Source organism: Nomascus leucogenys, chromosome 10, assembly GCF_006542625.1.
Source record: "Nomascus leucogenys isolate Asia chromosome 10, Asia_NLE_v1, whole genome shotgun sequence".
Taxonomy (NCBI): Eukaryota; Metazoa; Chordata; class Mammalia; order Primates; family Hylobatidae; genus Nomascus; species Nomascus leucogenys.
In genome coordinates this window covers 66,582,528-66,607,303 of record NC_044390.1, presented here as the reverse complement: position 1 = coordinate 66,607,303, position 24,776 = coordinate 66,582,528, and the positions used below count along the sequence as shown (strand labels likewise).

Sequence of the window (24,776 nt, the reverse complement as noted above, 5' to 3'; positions counted from 1 at the left end):
TACATATAACCATCAATTGCAGAAAAACAAAGTTTCTTTGTGATCCAAACATAAAGAAATGCTTTTTTTATGATCTCTTCTTTGATCATAAAAAAAAAACGCAGTACTTTTAGAAGGTAAATCTAGTAAGTTTATAGAACTGCAAAACACCAAAACACTTTAAGCAAAAACTCTCATTTTCTGTTGTTGGCATAAATTTTAATTATTTCCAGCAGAACCAAAACCTCCTGAACCCCTTTTGGTGTCATCCAAAGCTTGAACTTCTTCTATTTCTGGATAAAAAATCCGTTCACAAATGAGCTGTGCAATTCGATCACCTTTTTCTGACTTCAAACTTTTCTTTGCCAAAATTAAAGAGCACAACATCAACATTTCCTCTATAATCTTCATCTGTGACACCAGCTCCTACATCAACAAAGTGTTTTGCAGCCAAGCCAGACCTTGGAGCTACTCTCCATAACACCCAGAAGGAAGCGCTATCTGAATGTCCGTTTTCACAAAAGCCTTCTCCATAGGTGGTGGTGTGTAATCACAGGCACTGTACAGATCGTAGCCCGAGTGCCCAGAGAGGCAGGCAAAGCGGAGCTGCATGCCGCCCTCCTCCGCGGGCTGGGCCCGCTGGCTGGGTGAAACGGCGGGCGTCTTAGCTCCGCGGCAGCCTCTGCTCAGGCGGCCAAAACGCCGGACAGCGGCCGGGGCGTCCGGCGCCGCACTGCGCGGCCGAGGGGCGGGCCCGGCCCGGAGAGTCCCGTGGCGTCGGCCCTCTGCCGTGAGCCTCGCGCGTTTTGCATCGCCAAGCGAAGCAGAAACGGAAGGAAATGGTAGCAGAGCGAGGGGCGAGGGCAGAGGGAAGTCATTTCCCCCAAAGTTTGGGCTGGTTGGCTCCTCGGCACCTCCGGACGTGCGCCAGGCTTCCACTGCGAAGACGAGCGCGTCCCAGGCCAGAAGTGAAAAATCTCTGGGTGGAAAATTATAAACAGTGATGAAAGAAGTGGAAAGGTTACACAAAAAAGTAAAGACATCCCATCTTCATGGGTGGGAAAAATTAATATTGTGTATATGATCATACTACCAAACGCAATGTACATATTCAACACATTCTCTTTCAAAATATCAAAAGACATTATTCACAGAAATAGAAAAAAAAGAATCCTACGGCTGGGTGCGGTGGCTTATGCCTGTAATTCCAGCACTTTGGGACGCCAAGATGGGCGGATCACCTGAGCTCAGGAATTTGAGACCAGCCTGGGCAACATGGCAAAACCCATCCCTACAAACAATACAAAAATTAGCCAGGTGCGGTGGCATGCACCTGTGGTCCTAGCTACTCAGGAGACTGAGGCAGGTGAATCACTGGAGCCTGGGAGGCAGAGGTTGCAGTGAGCTGAAATCACGCTACTGCACCCCAACCTGGGCAATAGAGACCCTGTCTAAAAAAAAAAAAAAAAAAAACTCTTAAAACTCATAGGGAAACTACGGAAGAGCCAAAAAAGCCAAAGCAATTCTGAGCAAAACGAACCAACCTGAGGGGTGTTACACTACCTGACTTCAAAATATACTAGAAAGTAATGGTATCCAAAACAGCTTGTTACTGGGATAAAAACAGACACATAGACCAACAGAACAGAATAGAGAACAAAGAAACCCACATCTTTGCAGCCAGCTGATTTTTGACAAAGAACATGCATTGGGAAAAAAGACAGTCTTCAATAAGTGGTGCTGGAAAACTGGATGTCCATATGCAGAAAAATAAAACTAGACCCCTATTTCTCACCATACACAAAAATAAAATCAGAATGGTTTGACATAAATGGAAGATCTGAAACTATAAGAAAACAATAGGAAAACTCTTCAGGGCATTGATCTGGGCAAATATTTTTTAGGTAAGACCTCAAAAACACAGGCAACAAGGACAAATTGGATTATATCAAACTAAAAAGATTCTGCACAGCACACGAAACAGTCAACATAGTGAAGAGACAAGTGACAGAATTGGAGAAAATATTTACAATCCATCCTTTTGACAAGGAATTAATAAGCTGAATATATAAGAAACTCAAACACCTTGATAGCAATTTTTTTTTTTTTTTTTTTTTTTTTTAGACGGAGTCTCACTCTGTAGCCCAGGCTGGAGTGCAGTGGTGAGATCTTGGCTCACTGCAACCTTTGCCCTCCCGGGCTCAAGCAATTCTCATGCCTCAGCCTCCCGGGTTGCTGGGATTACAAGCACACGCCACCACGCCTGGCTAATTTTTGTATTTTTAGTACAGACAGGATTTCACCACCTTGGCCAGGCTAGGCTTCAACTCCTGACCTCGTGATCCACCTGCTTCAGCCTCCCAAACTGCTGGGATTTCAGGTGTGAACCACTGCACCTGGCCGAAAACAAATTTTTAAAGCCAATTAAAAAATGGACCAACTATCTGAAAAGACATTTCTCAAAGGGAGACATACAAACGACCAACAGGCCTATGAAAAACTGCTCACATCACTAATCATCAGGTAAATGCAAATCAAAACCACAGTGAGATATAATGTCATCTCAGTTAGAATGGCTGTCATCAAAAATACAAAAAATAACAAATGCTGGTGAATATGCAAAGGAAGAAAATGCTAGTACACTTGTTGGTGGGAATGCAAATTAGTATAGCCATTATGGAAAATAGTATAGAGGTTCCTCAATAAACTACAAACAGAACTACCATATGATCCAGCAATCCCACTGCTGGAAAGAGAGAGAGAGAGAGAGAGGGAGAGAGCGAGCAAGAGCACTAATGAGAGAGAGAGAATGAGAATAGATGAAAATCAGGATATCAAAGTAATATCTGCACACCCTTGTTGACTGCAGCACTGTTCTCAATAGCAAAAATATGGGATCAACTTACATTTTCATCACAAACAAATGGATAAAGAAAATGTCTATATAGACAATGAAATAATGTTCATCCTTTAAGAATAAAATCTTGTCATTTGTGGCAGCAACATGGGTCAAAGTGGAGGTCATTATGTTAAATAAAATAAGCCAGGTACAGAAAAGACAATTATCTCATACTCTCACTCGTATATGGGAGCTAAAAAAGTTAATCTCATGGAGGTAGAGAGTAGAATGGTCATTACCAGAGAGTGGGGAGGGTTGGCACAGGCATGAAAAGAAATTAGGTTAATGGGTACAAAAAAAAAAAAAAAACCAGAAGGAATAAGTTGTCGTCTCCAGTAACATAGTAGGGTGACTATAGTGAACAATAATTTATTGCATAATTCAAAGTAGCTAGAAGATTTGAAAGGTCATCAAGAGAAAGAAATAAATGTTTGAGGTGATGGATATTTAAATTATCCTGGATTGACCATTACTATTTTATGTGTGTATCAAAATATCACCTGTACCATATAAATAAGTACCATTGAAAATGTTAAAAGAAAGAATGATGTTAAGGTTGAATAACAATACTGAATTGTACACTTAAAAAGTTAAGAGACTAGAGCTCATGTTGTGTTCTTACCTGATTATATAAAACATTCTCCCAAATATTGCCCAAATAATGCAATTTTCAGGCACAGATGGTAACACTAGACAATTGTTTTTATCTTTGTAGAGATGAGGTCTCACTCTGTCATCCAGGTTGGAGTTCAGTGGCACAATCATAGCTCACTGTATCCTCAAACTGCTGGGCTTAATAAGTCTACTCAACTCAGCCTCAGATTCACAAGTAGATGGAACACCATGCAGGGCTAATTTTAAAAAGAAATTTTTTTTTGAGACAGAGTTTTGCTCTGTTGCCCAGGCTGGAGTGCAGTGGTGTGATCTTGGCTCACTGCAACCTCCAACTCCTGGGTTCAAGCACTTCTCCTGCCTCAGCCTCCCAAATAGCTGGGATTACAGGCTAATTGTTTTATATTTTTAGTAGAGATGGGGTCTCACCATGTTGACCAGGCTGGTTTCAAATCCTGACCTCAAGTGATCAGCCCACCTCGGCCTTCCAAAGTGCTGGGGTTACAGGTGTGAGCCACTGTGCCTGTCCAAAAAAATTTTCCTTTTTAGAGATGAGGTCACGCTATGTTGCTCAGACTAGTCTCAAACTCCTAGTCTTAAGAAATCCTCCCATCTCAGCCTAACCCTAAACAATTCCATTAAAGCTGTAAAGAAATATTAACAGCAATTATATACAATTTGTCCCAGAAGGCAGAAGAGGAGGGACTACTTCCCAACTTAATTTATGAAATCATTATTATGGTTTGCCAAAACTAGGCAAAGGAATTAGAAAAAAAAAAAAGTCTAAAACCTAAATTTCACATGAAAAAAATCTCAAAATTCTTCAGAAAATATTAGCAATAGAAACCAACAATATATAAAAAGATTTGTACTCCATGATTTAATGGGGTTTGAGGATGGAAGGCTGTTTAATCATTTAAAATTCAATCAGTGTTCTGTCTACTACACTTGGTTATGAGAAGAAAAAAATAAAATTTAATCAATGTAATCCACGATATTAACATGATAAAAAGATTTAAAAAATCATAGGACTCTATCAATAGAGGCAGAAAGAAACACAACAAAATTCAACAGTTGTTTATGGTCTGACTTTCAAAAACTGACAATAGAGCAAAACTTTTTCATCTTACTGAAGAACACCTACAAACCTTAGGGAAAATGTCACCATTAGTGTTAAAAACAAAAAACAAGACTGAATGCTTCAACACAGAAGTTGAGAATAAAACAAGTATGTCCACTCTTTTTGCCATACCATTAGAAATTGTACCCAGTGAAATAAAGAAATAAAAACAAATGTAAGAGACCAGAAAGGAGGATAAAATAGTATAGCCATTAACAGAATGTATTAGTTATAATAGGATGAATAATGTTCCCCCAAATGATGTCCATGTCCTCATCAACATGATCTGGGTTACTTTATGTGTCAAAAGAGGGTTCACAAATGTGATCTAGTTAAGGATCTTGAGATGAGATTTTGTTCTGGTTTTTCTTATAAAGGTGATATCATCACAAGGGTCAGTATAAGAAAGATGCAGGTGGAGTTAGAGTCACTTAGTAGTTGGTGATATGGTGAAAGCATCGGACAGAGATAAAGATATAAGATGCTCTGCAACTGACTTTGAAGGTGGAGGAAGTGAACCATGTGGCAAGGAGAGATGCAGTCTCTGCAACCAAGGAAGGGTTAGAAAACAAATTCTTTCCTCAAGATTGAAGAACAATCACGGCATTGCAGATCTATATTAGGCTTCTGACATCCAGAACTATAAGACAATAAATTGTACGTGTGTGTGTGAGACAGGATCTTGCTCTGTCACCCAGTCTGGAGTACAATGGTGCAATCATAGCTCACTGCAGCCTCTATCTCCCTTGCTCAAGCGATCCTCCCACCTCAGCCACCTGAATAGCTGAGACATCACGCATGTACTACTACACTTAGCTAATTTTGTAATTTTTAGTAGAGATGAGGTCTTGCTATGTTGCCCAGGCTGGTCTTGAAGGCCTGAGCTCAAATGATTCTCCTGCTTCAGCCTCCCAAAGTGCTGGGGTTACAGGCATGAGCCACCACACTCAGCCAAATTTGTGGGATTTTTTTTAAAGCACTCACTTTATGGTAATTTGTTATAGCAGCAATAGGGAACCAATAAAATGATGTATGTAGAAAAGCCCAAAAAGTATAAAAAATCTCTAGAGTGAGTGAAATTTCAGGGTCTCAGGATGCACAGTTGACATACAAAAATCTCTTTTTTAGGTGCGGACAAATCTGAAGGGAGAATGTTGGGTGTCAGTTTCCATGGTAATAGTGGCACTAATGTCATGTTTCCCTGTAATATCTTCTGGTGGGAATAGGAATATCATCCAGTGTGAAGACGCAGAATGGCCTTGAGATTGAGCATGGAGATAATCTCCTTGTCACAAACTATAATTGGCATGTGGTGGAGGGTGACTTTTTCTGTTATTTATCATTATATTTTCATTTACTTCAACAAATGCTGGTTACCCTCCACATACTTGATTTCAAGCACCTGAAGAGAGCAAACACCCACATTAAGAGATTTTAGTTGACCATCTTATATCAACTTGGTACCTCCATTGAATTAAAGATTTAAAGGAACACTTCTTTTTCATAATTATAGAGAACCTAGTCCATATCAGTTATTGTCTTATGTGCATTTTCATGTCACAAAATTTTGTTTCAAAAGAAAACTTTCATTTATGTATTCCCTGTGTTTTTCAGATGAGTAACATTGGTAAGAAATGGAAATTATACATATAATAAGGATTACAATGCATGGAAGGAAACATATAAGAAAAATTCTTGTTTTCAGAGGATCATGGCAGACAGTGGGGCAGGACTAACTTGCAGCTTCCACTCAGTTGGACAGCAGTGTGTGGAGTCCTGCATCATGAATTTTTGTTCCACAATGACTGCAAGAGTAAATTAGGAAAGCCAAGAAAACCCACAGACCCTCTGAAGGAAGTTGATTGCTCTTGCTCTTACAGGACCCAGGAGACACCCCAAATACTGTGAGTGCCCAAACTGTGTAAGTGGGAAAGGAAGATCATCTGCCAAGAACACAAACCCTCACTGGTGAACCTGAAGGTCTAGATCATGGGAGAAGATTCTGACCTTACCTGGAACTGAGTCAATTTAGAGAGCTGAGGCCGGGTGCTGTGGCTCACACCTATAATCCCAGCATCTTGGGAGGCTGAGTCAGGAGGATCACTTGAGGTCAGGAGTTCGAGAACAGCCTGGCCAACATGGTGAAACCCTGTCTCTACAAAAAATACAAAAATTAGCCAGGCATGGTGGCATGTGCCTGTAATCCCAGCTAGTCAGGAGGATGAGGCAGGAGAATCGCTTGAGCACTGGAGTTGGAGGTCACAGTGATCAGAGACTGCACCACCGCACTCCAGCATGGGTGACAGAGCAAGACTCTGTCTCAAAAAAAAAAAAAAAAAAAAGAAATTTAGAGAGCTGAGTGAAAAACAGGAGTAGTGGGAAAAGCTCTCTGGGTTCCCTAGCAAGCCATTTCTGCTTTGCCTCACAAGGGTCCTTGGGGAGGGCTGCCAGAGGCACTGGGAAAAGGCCACAGGGAGAAGGAAACCTCCAGTTGAACTTTGTAACAATTCCAACTGAATGAGAAATCTCCTGGCCAGAACTCACGGAAGAGCGTGAATCCAGTGGGCAGACTCCACAGGCTGGGAAGCATGAAAGTCTTACTTGCTTTTGTAGTTGGGAGGCTGGTAGCCTGGGGCAAGTTCTCAGCCCTGCTTGCCCACTGCCGAGAAACAGACTTCGTGCTGTTGGGGCATGGGGGCATGGTGGCATAGTGGGAGTGAGACTGGTTTTTTGGGTTGTACAGGAGCTGGGTGAGGCCTGTGACTACTGGCTTTCTCTCACTTCCCTGACAATCTGCATGACACTGCAGAGGCAGCCATAATCCTCTTAGAAACATAACTCCATTGATGGGAACCACAACCCCGTCCCCCACAGCAGCAGTACCAAGACCTGCCCAAGGACAGTCTGAGCTCAGACACACCTAGCTCCGCCCCCAACTGATGGTCCTTCCTTACCCACCCTGGTAACTGAAGACAAAGGGCATATACTCTTGGGAGTTCTAGTGCCCTGCCCCCACCTAATCCTCCCCATACTACCACAGCTGATGCTCTCTTGAAAGCACCACCTCCTAGCAGGAGGCCAACCAGCACAAAAATAGTACGTTAAACAACCAAAACTCAGGACCCTCACAGATTCCATTTCACCCCCCTGCCACCTACACCGGAGCAGGTCCTGGTGTCCACAGCTGAGAGACTCATAGACAGTTCATATCACAGGACTTTGTGCAGACAACCCCCAGTACCAGCCTGGAGCCTGGTAGACCTGCTGGGTGGCTAGATCATCCAGATGGGAGATAACAATCACTACAGGTCGGCTCTCAGGAAGCCACATCCCTAGGAAAAGGGGGAGAGTGCTACATCAAGGGAATACCCCATGGGACAAGAATCTGAACAACATCCTTAAGCCCTAGACCTGCCCTCTGACAGAGCCTACCCAAATGAGAAGGAACCAGAAAGCCAACTCTGGTAATAGAACAAAACAAGGTTTTTTTAACATCCCCCAAAAAATCACAGTAGCTCACCAGCAATGGATACAAACCAAGAAGAAATCCCTGATTTACCTGAAAAAGAATTCAGGTCAGTTATTAAGCTAATCAAGGAGACACTAGAGAAATAAAATAATACCATAATTGAGGGGAGAAATTTCAGTTAAATAGATAGCATAAATAAAAAACAATGAAAACCTCAGGAAACAATGGATGCACTTACAGAAATACAATAAGCTCTGGAAAGTCTTGGCAATAGAATTAAACAAGCAGAAGAAAGAATTTCAGAGCTCAAAGACAAGGTGCTTTTTTTTGTTTGTTTTTTGAGGTGGAGTCTCGCTACACTGCCCAGGCTGGAGTGCAATGGCACAATCTCGGCTCACTGCAACCTCTGCCTCCCAGGTTCAAGCAATTCTTCTGCCTCAGCCTCCTGAGTAGCTGGGACTACAGGCACTCACCCCCACGCCCAACTAACTTTGTATTTTTAGTAGAGATGGGGTTTCACCATATTGGCCAGACTGGTCTTGAACTCCTGACTTGGTGATCTGCCCACCTCAGCCTCCCTAAGTAAGATGAGGTTTCTGAATTAACCCAATCCAACAAAGACAAAGAAAATATGAACAAAGTCTCCAAGAAGTCTGGGATTATGTTAAACAATGAAAACTAAGAATAACTAGCATTCCTGAGGAAGATGAGAAATCTAAAAGTTTAGAAAACATATTTAGGGTAATAATTGAGAAAAACTTTCCCGGGCTTGCTAGACCTAGACATCCAAACATAAGAAGCTCAAAGAACACATGGGAAATTCATCGCAAAAAGGTAATCACCTAGGCACACTGTCATCAGGCTATCGAAAATTAACAACATTCCCATTCTGTGTGCTCAGACTTAAGAGAAAATGCATGTTTTCTCTTCCATTTCAAAAATAAGACTACTGTTTTCCATCTTTGCTAAACAGGAACTATTGCTATTCAATTGAGGTGACCACCCCTTCCCCTCCATGATTGCTACCACGTAATCAGTACCTAACAATTATTCTCTTCCCATAAAAATGCCATGCCTTTAATGGCATGCTCTATTTTACGGTTATTTATTAGAGCACAGAAGTACTGCACCCTTGTCAGGAAAAGAGTGGGCAGAATGTAATAAGCATGACTGCTTCAAGCAGTCATCATTTTATGTTATTCTCTACCCATGTCCATGCCGTCTAAATCAGACAATATTTAATATAAAAAGACAGTGTTCTTCTTCCAGGAAACTGAATAGAAGTGATCCTCAGCTAACGAAATCAGCCCTGTCATCCTATTGATTCTTTCAATTGATTCATTCCCAGAGACCACAGTGAAAGGCCTGTAGGAGGAGGCACATGTCAAGATCTCAAAGTTCAGGTTGAAAGTTATAAAGAGGAAAGTAGCTTTCTGCCGAGACCAGCTCAGTAGTGGAGACCCTAACCCAGCGGTGCTAGAGGAATTAAAGACACACACACAGAAATATAGAGTGTGGAGTGGGAAATCAGGGGGTTGACAGCCTTCAGAGCTGAGAGCCAAGAACAGAGTTTTACCCACATATTTATTGAGAGCAAGCCAGTGATAAGCATTGTTTCTATTGATTATAGATTACATAAAAGCATTTCTTATGGGAAACAAAGGGATGGGCTCTGGTTAGTTATCTGCAGCACAAACATGTCCTTAAGGCACAGACTGCACATGCTATTATTTGTGGTTCTGGAATGCCTTAAGAGGTTTTTCTGCCCTGAGTGGGCCAGGTGTTCTTTGCCATCATTCTGGTAAACTAACAACCTTCAGCACGGGCATCATGACCATCAAGAACATGTCACAGTCCTACAGAGATTTTGCTTATGGCCAGTTTTGGGGACTGTTTCTGGCCAGATTTGGTGGCCTGTTCCCAACACTTTTAGGAAAAAAGAAAATAATTAAATCCTTTCCATGTTCTACAGTAATCGTCCTTGGATATCCTCAGCATATACAATCCATCTGTGTGGTTTTATCCAAGAAGTATATTTTGATTTCTAGTGATTTGGCAGGTCTCAGGAAAGCCTGTGCCACACACATTACATTTATATGATTTCTCCTTAGTATGGAACCTCTGATGTTCATTAATGCTAGAACTCATGATGAGCTTTCCATACACAGTTTGTAAGGACTCTTTCATGAATAAATTATCTGATGCTGTCCAAGGTGTGAATTGTGACAAAAACATCTTACCGCGTACATTGCATTTGTAAGGTGTCTCTCCATTATGTGATTTGCATTTGTAAGGTTCCTCTCTATGTGGTGATTTGCAAGGTGTGGATTTCAATTGGAGACCTTGCCACATTCATTACAGTTGTAAGGTTTCTCTGCAGTGTGGATCACAAGATGAGCAGTAAGGCCTGAACATTATCTAAATGCTTTGCCACATTCACTGCATTTGTAAGGCTTCTCTGCAGTATGAATTCTATAGTGATTGGTTAGGGAATACTTGTGACTGAAGATCTTTCACATTGTTTGTTTGTTTGTATTTCTAGATAGGGTAGCACTCTGTCACCCAGGCCGGAGTGCAGTACTGTAAACATGACTCACTGCAGCCTCAAGCTCCTAGGCCCAAATGATCCTTCTGCCTCAGCCTCCCAAGTAGCTGGGAATACAGGCATGTACCAACACACCTGGCTAAATTTTTATTATTTGTAGAGATGGAGTTGTCCTTATGTTACCCAGGTTGGTCTCAAACTCCTGGGTTCAAGCACTCCTCTCACCTTGGCCTACCAAAGTGCTGGGATTACAGGTGTGAGCCACGATGCCTGGAGTACATCCTAAATATTCATATGATTTCTCAGGCTGGGTGCAGCAGCTCACGCCTGTAATCCCAGCACTTTGGGAGAACAAGGCAGGTGGATCACGAGGTCAGGAGATCGAGACCAGCCTGGCTAACACAGTGAAACCCCATCTCTACTAAAAATACAAAAAATTAGCCAGGCATGATGGCATCATGTGCTTGTAGTCCTAGCTACTCGGGAGGTAGAGGCAGAAGAATTGCTTGAACCCAGGAGGTGGAGGTTGCAGTGAGATGAGATTGCACCACTGCACTCCAGCCTGGGCATCACAGCGAGACTGTTTTGGAAAAGAAAAAAAAAAGAGACTTCTCTTCACTATGGATTACAAAATGAACAGTAAGATCTGAACACCTTCTCAATGTTCTGCCACATTCATTACATTTGTAATGCTTCCTTCCAGTATGAATTCTTTTTTTTTTTTTTGAAATGGAATCTCACTGTCATACAGGCTGGAGTGTAGTAGCACGTTCTTGGCCACTGCAACCTCCATCTCCTGGGTTTAAGTGTTTCTCCTGCCTCAGCCTCTTGAGTAGCTGGGATTACAGGCACCCACCACCACACCCAGCTAATTTTTTTATTTTTAGTAGTGATGGGGTTTCAACATGTTGATCAGGCTGGTCTCAAACTCCTGACCTCAACTGATCCATCCGCGTCAGCCTCCGAAAGTGCTGGGATTACAGGCATGAGCCACTGCACCCAGCCTTCGGTATGAATTATTTGATGTGCAAGGTGTGAACTGTGACTTTGACTTTGCCACATTTGTTACATTTAAAAGGTACCTCTACAGTATGAATTTTCCCATGTTGTGCCAGATGTGCATTTTATTTGAAGACACTGTCATTCATTTGTAAGGTTTCTCTCCAGTATGGATTCTGAGTTTACAAGGTGTATATTTTAAGTGAAGACCTTGCCACACTTGTTACATGTTTAAGGTCAATCACCAGTGTGAATTCTCTTGATGAGAGGTTAGGGAAAACATGTGCCTGAAGACCTTCTTGTATTCTTTATATTTGTATGGTTTCCTTCCAGTATGGATTAATAGATGGGTAGAGAGGCATGATTTCATATGAAATTCTTTGCCATATTTATTACTTTTGTAAGGCTTCATAAATTTTTTTTTTTTTTTTTTTTTTTTAAAGAAAGAGTTTTGCTCCTCTTGCCCAAGCTGGAGTGCAATGTTGCAATATCGGCTCACCACAACCTCCGCCTCCCAGGTTCAAGCAATTCTCCTGCCTCAGCCTCCTGAGTAGCTGGGATCACAGGTGCCTGCCACCTCTGTCAGCTAATTTTGTATTTTTAGTAGAGACGGGGTTTCTCCATGTTGGTCAGGCTGGTCTCGAACTTCCAACCTCAGGTGATCTGGCCACCTTGGCCTCCCAAAGTACTGGGATTAAAGGCATGCGCCACCACGCTTGGCAGCTTCACTTTTTTTTTTTTTTTTTGAGATGGAGTTTCGCTCTGTCACCTAGGCTGGAGTGCAGTGGCTCACTTGGCTCACTGGAGGCTCTGCCTCCCAGGTTCATGCCATTCTCCTGCCTCAGCCTCCCGAGTAGCTGGGACTACAGGTGCCTGCCACCACACCCAGCTAATTTTTTTTTTTTTTTTTTTGTATTTTTAGTAGAGATGGGGTTAGCCAGTAGAGATTCGTGTTAGCCAGGATGGTCTCAATCTCCTGACCTCATGATCCACCCACCTTGGACTCCCAAAGTCCTGGGATTACAGGCATAAGCCACCACACCCTGCCAGCTTCACTAAATTTTTAAGGCTTCTCTCTGGTATGAATTCTCCAATGTTTTACTAGGATGGAATTTTTACTAAAGACCTTGCCACACTCATTACAACTGTAAGGCTTCACTCCAGTATGAATATTCCTATGTTGTGCAAGGCGTGAATTCCGACTGAAGACCTTGCTACATTCATTACATTTGTAAAGTTTCTCTTCAGTATGAATTTTCCTATGTCGCGCAAGGTGTGAATTCCGACTGAAGACCTTGCCACATTCATTACAACTGTAAGGCTTCTCTCCAGTATGAATATTCCTATGTCGCGCAAGGTGTGAATTCCGACTGAAGACCTTGCCACATTCATTACAACTGTAAGGCTTCTCTCCAGTATGAATATTCCTATGTCGCACAAGGTGTGAATTCCGACGGAAGACCTTGCCACATTCATTACAACTGTAAGGCTTCTCTCCGGTATGAATATGCCTATGTTGTGCAAGGTGTGAATTCTGACGGAAGACCTTGTCACATTCATTACATTTGTAAAGCTTCTCTCCAGTATGAATTTTCCTATGGCGTTGAAGGTTTGAATTCTGACTGAAGACCTTGCCACATTCGTTACATTTGTAAGGCTTCTCTCCAGTATGAATTCTACAGTGATAGGTTAGGGAAGACTTGTGCCTGAAGACCTTGCCACAGTGTACACATTTATAAGGTTTCTCTCCAGTATGGATTAGAAGATGGGCACTGAGATCTGAACACGATCTAAATGTTTTGCCACATTCATTACATTTGTAACGCCTCCCCCCAGTATGAATTTTCCTATGTCGTGCCAGGCGTGAATTGCCAATAAAGACTTTGCCACACTCATTACATTTGTAAGGTTTCTCTCCAGTATGAACTTTCTGATGCCTTGCAAGGAGTGCAATTCGACTAAAGCCCTTGCCACATTCATTACATTTGTATGGTCTCTCTCCAGTATGAACTGTCTGATGAGTGGTTAGGGAAGACTTCTGCCTGAAGACCTTGCCACATTCCTTAAAATCATGAGGTTGCTCTCCAGTATGGATTACAAGATGAGCAGTAAGACTGGAACACACACTAAATGCTTTGCCACATTCACTACATTTGTAAGGCTTCTCTCTAGTATGAATTTTCCTATGTTGTGCAAGGTAGGCGTGGTGACTAAAGACTTTCTCACATTCATTATTATTGTAAGGTTTCTCTCCAGTATGAATTTTCTCATGTTGTGCAAGGTGTGAATTCTGATTGGAGACTTTGCCACATTCATTATATTTGTAAGACTTCTCTCCAGTATGGATTCGTTGATGTTGTGCAAAATTTGAATTGCTACTAAAGATCTCGCCACACTCACTACTTTTGTAAGTTTTATCTGCAATGTGGATTACTTGATGGTTAGTAAGGCTTGAAGACGCTCTGAAGACTTTCCCAAGCTCATTACATCCATAAGGCTTTTCCCTAATGTGCACTTTCTGTTCTTGTGGGAGTAATGTAGAAAAAAGAAAATCATTTCTGTAGTTATTAAAAATATGGGTTTTGACATTGGAAAAACTTATTTGAACTGGTGAAACTGAAGAATTGTCACTGATAGATTTTTCAACATGCTTACATCCATAAATATTCCTTACAGCTTGAAATGGCTGCCATTCAGTCAGATGTAACTGAAGAGTTAATCCATGTTGACTTTTAAGTGACTTGTTTCCTGCATTGCTTCCCAATTTAGAACTCTTCTCTAGAAAAGCAAGAAAATTTTGGAACTTAATCCCTGATTCTGGCATGTTTAAAGTCTGACAGAAAACAAAATTCTGCACCACTTCACTCAGACATTGAAAGTATCAGCATACTTTGTTTTTATTGAGATGGAGTCTCACACTGTCACCCAGGCTGGAGTGCAGTGGCATGACTGCAGCTCACTACTACCTCTGCCTCCTGGGTTTACGCAATTCTCCCTCCCGAGTAGCTGGGATTACAGGTGACTGCCACCACGCCCAGCTAACTTTTTGTATTTTTAGTAGAGACGGGGTTTCACTATGTTGGACAGGCTAGTCTCAAACTCCTGACCTCGTGATCCACCTGCCTCAGCCTCCCAAAGTGCTGGGAATACAGGCGTGAGCCACTGTGCCTGGCCAGTATCAGCATACTTTGTATAACATGTTGGTAATGCAGAAAACACAAGGGAGTGAGGTGATGTACTGAAGCATCTGGAATCTGCAGGAGTCAGGGGAATTAAGGGAGAGCTTGAGAGAGATTATAAGTTGACAAATACAAGAGTAACTAACAGCTTCTGTGAAAAAGCAGGGATAAGCCTCTTAAGGAAAATAAGATATTTAAGAGCAGCAGTGCAGATATTTGTAATAGTACTTTCACAAAGTCAGGAAAGATACATCCCAGAAAAGAATGGAGTGTTCCCGCACCCTTACAACAACTAAGGTCTCCCACTGTGCATTATAAAAAATAACTGAAAAAAGTGGTTGTTTTACCAAACCTAAACCAAAAACAACCACACAAGGCCTATGAAAAGATGAGAAAATATGGCTAAAAGAATAACAAATAAATAGATAAATAAATAAAACTCCAGACACCAAACTAAAAGATAACAGAAATAGAAGACTAAATAAAATCAGAAAAACAGTATGTGAAAAGAATGAGTATAACAAACACAGGGGAAATCATTAAAAACAAGAGAACAGAAATTCTGGAGCTGAAATACAGTAACTGATGTAAAAATCCATTAGGGGGTTTAACAGCAGACAGCAAAAGGAATGGAAAACAATGAGCAAACTGAAAGCTAAGTTATTCAAAAGCATCAGTTCCAAAGACCACAAAGAAAACATGATGAAGAAAACCTTACAAACCCTAATACATTTTTGAGAGACTACAAGGTAGAACAATATACAAACTGTTGGAGATTCGTAAGAAGATGACAAAGGATGAGAAGCCACAACTGAAGAAACAATGTTAAAACATCACACATCTGAAGAAAGAACTGAATATACAAATTCAAGAAGCTTCACCATTACTAAAATTAACCCAAAGACATTCACACAGGGACATAATATAAGGAAATTATCAAAAGTCAAAGAGAGACAGAGACAAAGTTTGATAGCATCAACAAAAAAAGAGACTTGACATATAATAGGAAACTGTATAAGTCTATGTGTATTTTTCCAGCAGGTATCTTCAGGGTAGAAGGCAGTGAAGTTGATACTGAAAGTGCTTAAAGAAAAATAAAGGCCAGGCCTGGTGACTCATGCCTGTAATCCCAGAACTTTGGGAGACCGAGGCGGGTGGATCATGAGGTCAGGAGATCGAGACCATCCTGGCTAACATGGTGAAACCCGTCTCTACTAAAAATACAAAAAAAATTAGCTGGGCATTGTGGCGGGAGCCTGTAGTCCCAGCTACTTGGGAGGCTGAGGCAGGAGAATGGCGTGAACCTGGGAGGCAGAGCTTGCGGTGAGCCGAGATCACGCCACTGCACTCCAGCCTGGGTGACAGAGTGAGACTGTCTCAAAAAAAAAAAAAGAAGAAAAATAAGAAAAACATCAATGAAGAATACTATATTTAGCAAAACATCTACAAAAATAATTTAGTCTTTCCTAGATAAAGAAGAACTGAGAAAGTTAATTAGAACTCAAAAATCATTATGTAAGGCTGGGCACAGTGGCTCATGCCTGTAATCCCAGCACTTTGGGAAGCTGAGGCAGGTGGATCACTCGATGTCAGGAGTTCAAGAACAGCCTGGGTAATATGGCAAAACTCCATCTCTACTAAAAATACAAAAAACTAGATAGGCATGGTGGTGTACACACATAGTCCCAGCTATTCAGAAGGCTGAGATGGGAGAATCATGTGAGCCCTGGAAGGTGAGTCTGCAGCCAGCCGTAATCATGCCACTGCACTCCAGCCTGGGCGACAGGAGACAGACGCTATCTCAAAACAGAAAAAAGAAAATGAAAAATGTCTGTTCACAACTCAAAGGATTTCAACTTTGGTTTTCCCACAGAATTCTCCCATTTGCAGAGTTTCCCAAACACTATGTAATAGTGTGGCTTTGCAGAGTATAGTGGCTCAAGCCTGTAATCCCAACACTTTGGAAGACCAAGCCAGAAGGATCCCTTAAGTCCAGGAGTTTAAGGCTGCTGTGAGCTATGATTGCCACTGTGCTCTAGCCTGGATGACAGAGTTAGACCCTTCTCAGAAAACAAAAATTATGGGGCATCCACTCTGCCCACCTGAGCTCTCACCTGTGTTTACACCTTTGATGCACTCCCTGCCATTTGGATTCTTTGCTATTTTCACTTCACTCTGCAGAGTCCAGGGATCTTTCTTTTGCTCCAACATGGAGATAACACTCAGGTCAGGAAGACAGATTCCTATTTATAAAAGAAAGAATAAATGTGTGCTGTGGCATCTCCAAAGTCCAAGCGCTATATTTAGGGAGGAGAGAGCAGATTACAAATTAATCAAGAATAATATTTCACAAATTAATCCACTGACTGCCTCCTTCTGAATGCTGAGGGAACACTATAACATGTAGACATCAAGCCCCCTTTCAAGAACTACTGAATCAAAAGCACACGGCTAGAAAACAGGAAACTGGATAATTTTTAACTCTGTCATAAGGTTTCATGCATACTTCAGCCCTGGTGCCACCAATGATGAATCATGAAGGAAGCAGAATATCTGAAGACAGCGGACATTTCTTTTTTTTTTTTTTTTTTTTGAGACAGAGTCTCACTCTCACCCAGGCTTCAGTTCAGTGGCATGATCTCAGCTCACTGCAGCCCCTGCCTCCCAGGTTCAAGCGATTCTCATGCCTCAGCCTCCCGAGTAGCTGGGACTACAGGCATGCACCACCATGCCTAACCAATCTTTGTATTTTTAGTAGGGAAGGGGTTTCACCATGTTGGTCAGGCTGGTGTAAGGGGACATTTCAAGTTCAGAAGGCATAATGCTTTTCATTTCTTAGTCAACAGGTTTCAAGCTCAAACAATGCAGGGGCTCCCGAGAGACACACAAGAGAAAATGCAAAAAGATATACCAGAGCAGAGGCAGGCTTCTGGAGGGACATTTTCCTCACCTAGGGAGACCAGGTTCCTGTAGTTCTCTAACATCACATCCTTGTATAAAGCTTTCTGCCCAGGGTCCAGGCATTTCCACTCCTCCTGAGAGAATTCTATGGCCACATCCCTGAATGACAATTGCCCCTAAAAGGAAATCCACATTTCAAAAACAGGGTATGCAGAGAGTACTTATCTTCAAACAGAATGAGAAGATAGTTGTAAGGACTGACTCCACTGAAGTGAGCACTGTGACAAATCCACATTAAAGTATTCTTGAGCTAGTTATGTGTCTGTAATTGTGTTTTATTATACTTTTCCATAAGGAGTGATGACATTCTTTAAATCAAAGTAGATGTCTCATTTTGTGGATAATACAAGCAATACAAGCAAAAAATTAAACCAGGGTTATCTCTATAGAAATGTTAGGTATTATTACCAGGCATGGCGGCTCACGTCACCCAGGCTGGAGTGCAGTGGCGCAATCTCGGCTCACTGCAAGCTCCGCCTCCCGGGTTCACACCATTCTCCTGCCTCAGCCTCTCTGAGTAGCTGGGACTACAGGCGCCTGCCACCACGCCCGGCTAATGTTTTGTATTTTTTAGTAGAGACAGGGTTTCACCATGTTAGCCAGGATGGCCTCGATCTCCTGACCTCGTGATCCGCCCGCCTCGGCCTCCCAAAGTGCTAGGATTACAAGCGTGAGCCACCGCGCTCGGCTGACACAACTCTTTCACATACACGCTAGCTTGCCCCAGGTGTGAGCACTGAAATAGCGGACTAAGCACCAGATCGCAGGTGTCTGAGCATGAGAGTCAAACCTAAAGAATCAGTTAAGTAACAGATCAGCATCAAAAGTAAATTGACAATTACCTAATTCAGTAAATTTAAAACAACTTCAAGGATTAAAAACATGGAATTGCCTAATAGTTCATTATATATGCATATATGTAATAGATATCCCCATAATACATTACTATAATATTTTTATAGCCATTGCCTCATTGCCTCTTATAGCCACTAGCAGGTATGATGCCTCATATCATCATACATGATAGTGTAGAAAAATTTGAACATCCTGATAAATAGATGTAATTTCAACTGATAAAAATATATATATAATGATGACATGCTATTTATAAAAAACTATAGGTTTGCTCATCTGTGCACTCAAGCAAACACATCACATGTACACACTTATACATATATATACTAACACTCATATACACTAGTACACATATACATTTATATGGCCGAGATCACAAAACCACACTCCAGCCTGGGCAACACTGTGAGACTCTGTCTCAAAAAAAAAAAAAAAAAAATGGGATTCCACATGCAGCTTCTCTAGTCCTAGTCCACAGAACACTCACAGTGCATCCAGATGTGGCCCCTCAACAATCCCTGCTGCCCAACAGCACTGACACCACAGGGCCCACACCCCGTCTCCATCCATGTCTGCATGTGAGCCCTTCCCAGGACCATGCCCAGTGGAACCTCTTCCCAAGTTCATGTCACTGGGTCATAGGGAACTGGAATCTTAAGTGGAAGTGAAAGGGACTGGAAGAAGCCATGGGTAAGTGCAACGAAATGAGTCAGGCAAGATGCTTCAGAGTCAGAGATTAGCAACTCCAATGCCTGGCATTTCAGGAAGAAACAGAGACAGAACAATCCACTGAGAATATTACCTTGCCTGAGTAAGGGCCATTCCTGACTTCTTTTCTTTCCTCTTCTGAGTTGCCTCCTTGCATAATATGTCTCTTTGAAAGTGAATCCTAGTATCAAAAATACTGTTGTTTAGGGCTTAGAATCAACACACCCACTTCCTGTGCCATAGCCACACAAAAAGGGAAGACCTCACCCTCTGGAAAGATGGTCCTCTGCTGCCCACTGTTGATCTCTTACAGGAAAATCAACAAGTGAGTTTTTTTACTCCCTTCCTCAAAACTCTCTCCTCTCTCCTGCTGAGAGACACACATGCTGCAGCAGTGCAGAGCTGGGCTGGACTGGGCTGCCCTTAAAAGCACAGACTTGGCCGGGTACGGTAGCTCCCATCTATAATCCCAGCACTTTGGGAGGCCAAGGCGGGCAGATCACGAGGTCAGGAGTTTGAGACCAGCCTGGCCAACATAGTGAAACCCTCGTCTCTACTAAAGATACAAAAAATCAGCTGGGTGTGGTGACACGGGCCTGTAATCCCCACTACTCAGGAAGCTGAGGCAGGAGAATCCCTTGAACTCGGGAGGCAGAGGTTGCAGTGAGCCGAGATCGCGCCATTGCACTCCAGCCTGGGTGACAGGGTGAAACTCCATCTTAAAAAAGAAAAAGAAAACAAAAGGTCAGGTGTGGTGGCTCACGCCTGTAATCCCAGCACTTTGGGAGGCTGAGGCAGGTCGATCACGAGGTCAGGAGTTCAAGACCAGCCTGGCCAAGATGGTGAAACCCTGTCTCTCCTAAAAATACAAAACTTAGCTGGGCAGTGGCAGGCACCTGTAATCCCAGCTACTCTGGAGGCTGAGGCAGGAGAATAGCTTGAACCCTGGCAGCAGAGGTTGTAGTGAGCCAAGATTGTGACACTGCACCCCAGCCTGGGTGACAGAGTGAGACTCTATCTCAAAAAAAAAAAAAAAAAGAAAAGCACAGACCTCATCCTGACCAAAGCTCATGCAGAGTACAGGCCCCTCAGCCCCTCTGTGGATCACAGTGCTCAATTCTAGATACAGAATATACTAGAATCCTTTTATCGACGTGTACTATGTTCCAAGAGCCCCAGTGGATGCCTGAAACCTCCATCAGTTCTGAACCCTATTAATTCCACTTAAAGACTCCATGTTACAGCTTCTCACTGGCATATCCAAATTGTCAGCATCAAGGCCGGGCGCGGTGGCTCACGCCTGTAATCCCAGCACTTTGGGAGCCTGAGGCGGGTGGATCACCTAGGTCAGGAGTTCAAGACCAGCCTGGCCAACATGGTGAAACCCTGTCTCTACTAAAAATATAAAAACTAGCCAGGCGTGGTGGTGGATGCCTGTAATCCCAGCTACTCGGGAGACTGAGGCAGGAGAATTGCTTGAACCCAGGAGACAGAGGTTGCAGTGAGCCAACACAGTGCCACTGCACTCCAGCCTCGGCGACAGAGTGAGACTCTGTCTCAAAAAAACTCAAAAAACCAAATTGTCAGCATCAATACCCATGTGCGTGGAAGGCACTGTTAAGGGAAAAAAAAAAGGGGTTACATAAAAAAAAAGCACTGACATACCGTAAAAGTGGATCTCATCAAAAAGACTATTGGCCAAGTGCGGTGGCTCATGCCTGTAATCCCAGCACTTTGGAAGGATGAGGCGGGCAGATCACCTGAAGCCAGGAGTTCGAGACCAGCCTGGCCAACATGGTGAAACCCCATCTCTACTAAAAATACAAAATTAGAGAGGCATGGTGGCGTATGCCTGTAATCCCAGCTACTAGGGAGGCCCAGGCAGGAGAATCGCTTGAATCCGGGAGGCGGAGTTTGCAGTGAGCCGAGATCACGCCATTGCACTCCAGCCTCGGCAACAAGAGCTAAACTCAGTCTCAAAAAAAAAAAAAAAAAAAAAAAAAGTCCAGGCGCGGTGGCTCACGCTTGTAATCCCAGCACTTTGGGAGGCCGAGGCGGGTGGATCACGAAGTCAGGAGATCGTGACCACGGTGAAACCCCGTCTGTACTAAAAATACAAAAAAATTAGCCGGGCGTGGTGGCGGGCGCCTGTAGTCCCAGCTACTCGGAGAGGCTGAGGCAGGAGAATGGTGTGAACCCGGGAGGCGGAGCTTGCAGTTACCCGAGATTGCGCCACTGCACTCCAGCCTGGGCGACAGAGCAAGACTCCGTCTCAAAAAAAAAAAAGACTATTAAGTGACTAAGGAGCAGATACAGTCTAAAGTCAGCCCTTGGTACCTCTGGGGTCCACATCAATGGATTCAACCAACTACAGACTGAATAATTACAAAAAAAGAAAAAAAATAGCAAAGTGCCAGGATTACAGGCGTGAGCCCCCGCGCCCGGCCTAGAAGCCTCCAAGCGGTTTTAACACGCAGGGAAGCGACCTCCAGACTCTCTAGAGAACGTCTGAATTTACTTAGAGTAGATGGAGCGGTGCCGGGACTTCAAGGTCTGCATGAACCCTCAGATCGAGGGTGTAGAAGCACACAGGGACTGGGCAGCCTAAATTTAATCTAGACAAAGGCAAACTCACGGGTGGCGGCTAGACGGTCTTTCCACGCAATCCGCTGCCGGGTCTACAGGAAAAAGCGCGCGAAACGTTCACTCCACGATCTCGACTTCCGGGTCTGCATGAAATTGCGCGCGCAACGTACAGGCCGGGCCGGGGGCCAAGGGCGGGGCCGGGACAGGGCGGGCTCGGGGCGGGGTCTGTGCTTCTGTCAGTCTGACTTAACGATCTTGTTTTAGGGCTTTGGAGGCGAGATCTGCTCAGCAGTCTGGAAACAGATCTTGCTGGGGCAGAGCAAAATCGGTTGGTGATTAGATCCACGAGAATTCCTGTTATTAAAATAAATTTTAAGTCCCAACTACTCTGGAAGCAGAGAGAGAAGAGAGCGTGAAAAGAAAGCGAAAAGAAAGACAAGGCCGGGTGCGGTGGCTCACGCCTGTAATCCCAGCACTTTGGGAGGCCGAGCCGGGCGAATCACGAGGTCAGCAGATAGAGACCATCCTGGCCAACATGGTGAAACCCCCGTCTCTACTAAAAATACAAAAATTAGCTGGGTGTGGTGGCGGGCACCTGTAGTCCCAGCTACTCGGGAGGCTGAGGCAGGAGAATCACTTGAACCCGGGAGGCGGGGTTGCAGTGAGCCGAGATCGCACCACTGCACTCCAGCCTGGAGATGGAGTGAAACTCTGCCTCAAAAAAAAGAAAGAAAGAAAATAAGACTAGAGAGAAATAGCGCAACAAAGAAAAGAATGTAGGTGTCTGTGCCTGTGTGTGAGAAAAAGGGAGAGACAAGAACTAACGAAAGAAAGACTTTTTTTTTTTTGAGAGTTTCGCTCTTGTTGCCCAGGCTGAAGCGCAATGACGTGATCTCGGCTCACTGCAACTTATGCCTCCCGGGTTCAAGCGATTCTCCTGCCTCAGCCTCCCGAGTAGCTGGGATTACAGGCCTGCACCACCACGCCTGGCTAATTTTTTGTATTTTTAGTAGAGAAGAGGTTTCACCATGGCCAGGCTGGTCTTGAACTTCTGACCTTCTGACCTCAGGTGATCTGCCCGCCTCAGCCTCCCAGAGTGTTGGGATTACAGGTGTGAGCCACCGTGCCCAGCCAGAAAGACAAATTTTAGGAATTAAGACACTTTGGAACTGTCTGTCAAGGGGATGGAAGCTAAAGTGTGAAATGCTAAACACTGCCAGAGTGGAATGTGCAGTATCATGCCAATGCCCCACAGAATAGAAATACTTTTTTTTTTTTGAGATGGAGTCTTGCTCTGTCACCCAGGCTGAAGTGCAGTGGCATGATCTTGGCTCACTGCAAGCTTTGACTCCCAGGTTCACGCCATTCTCCTGCCTCAGCCTCTGCAGTAGCTGGGACTACAGGCTCTCGCCACCATGCCCAGCTAATTTTTTTTTGTATTTTTAGTAGAGACAGAGTTTCACCTTGGTCTTGAGCTCCTGACCTCGTGATCTGCCCGCCTCGGCCTCCCAAAGTGCTGGGATTACAGGCATGAGCCACCACGCCTGGCTAGAAATACTTTTCATTTACAATCTCCATTCACTCCAGAGGGTGAGGTCAACCCTGTACTCAATTCCAGAAACTTTCCTAGGGGACACCACCTTGGGCATAGAGGACTAAGGCCAGTGTGAAGTCAGGTCACCAACTCTTTCTTTTTAAAAAAGCCAATAACTTTAAAAATAGGTATAAATTATTCAGTTTAAGACTTTTTTTTTTTTTTTTTAAGACAGGGAATCACTGTGACACCCAGGCTGAGGCAGGAGAATGGCGTGAACCTGGGAGGCGGAGCTTGCAGTGAGCCGAGATCGTGCCACTGCACTCCAGCCTGGGCGACAGAACAAGACTCCGTCTCAAAAAAAAAAAAAAAAATACTGAGGAACGCTTAGGCCCGGCTCGCGCGGGAGCATAGTTTTGGTTGTGAGGGTTACAAGTTGGGAACAATCCCGGACGTAGAAATATCCCACCATGGGTGAAACTTCCTGAAAGATCCAGAGGTGCTCCAGGTCCAGATGCGGCTGCTGGAAGCCATCTTTGGCCCGGACTGATCTCAAATCTCTTACATCAAGCAGGTGAGCCAGGTCATGTTCATGCTGAAGGCTCTGGAGTCTTCAGACCTCACCAAGGTTGTCATTTACAGCTTCTATTTGTACAAGTGCCGGACCAAGTGGATGCTCCAATCCATGGCTGAGTGGCACTGCCAGCGCCAGGAGCAAGGGATGCTCAAACTTGCGGAAAGCATGAATGCCATCGAACTAGGCCCTTGGGTGAAGTGAGCCAGCTTCTAGCCAGTGCAAAGAAGGCCAAGATGTAGAGATCAGGTTGTGGCCATAGCTGGAATGGTAACTCCACATTGGTTTAAACTCTGCTCCAGCCTGATGAATTAAAAAAAAAAAAAAAAAAAATGCCGGGTGCAGTGGCTCATGCCTGTAATCCAGCACTTTGGGAGGCTGAGATGGGTGGATCACCTGAGGTCGGGAGTTTGGGAGCAGCCTGACCAACATGGAGAAACCCTGTCTACTAAAAATAAAAAATTAGCTGGGTGTGGTGGTGCATGCCTGTAATCCCAGCTACTTGGGAGGCTGAGGCAGGAGAATTGCTTGAACCCGGGAGGCAGAGGTTGCGGTGAGCCAAGATTGCACCATTGCACTCCAGCCTGAGCAACAAGAGCCAGACTCTCTCTCAAAAAAAAAAAAAACAGAAAAAAGAAAAAAGAAAAGAAAAAACCATCTGTCTAGGGGTTTCTGCCCTTGTTCTAAGTCTTGTGAATATCTCTTTTGACGGTTGCCAATAAAAAAAGTTATTTTTCAGAAAAACAAGACTGCAGT

The 24,776-nt window shown here is 43.6% G+C and overlaps 2 protein-coding genes and 1 pseudogene across 2 annotated transcripts in view; 1 reads left to right on the top strand and 2 right to left on the bottom strand.

The window, feature by feature from the left end:
- Positions 1-24,776, bottom strand: part of LOC100579958 (zinc finger protein 701) — a 210,073-nt gene that overhangs the window by 145,069 nt on the left and 40,228 nt on the right. The gene's annotated exons all lie outside the window — the stretch shown is intronic.
- LOC100607714 (putative protein ZNF720) lies at positions 562-21,966 on the bottom strand. The gene is given in 5 exon segments (XM_030821260.1): positions 562-676; positions 679-956; positions 17,753-17,879; positions 19,426-19,507; positions 21,962-21,966. Coding segments are annotated over 4 exon segments (453 nt in total). The 5' UTR covers positions 19,441-19,507; positions 21,962-21,966; the 3' UTR covers positions 562-643.
- Positions 21,854-24,311, top strand: LOC115836926 (annotated as a pseudogene).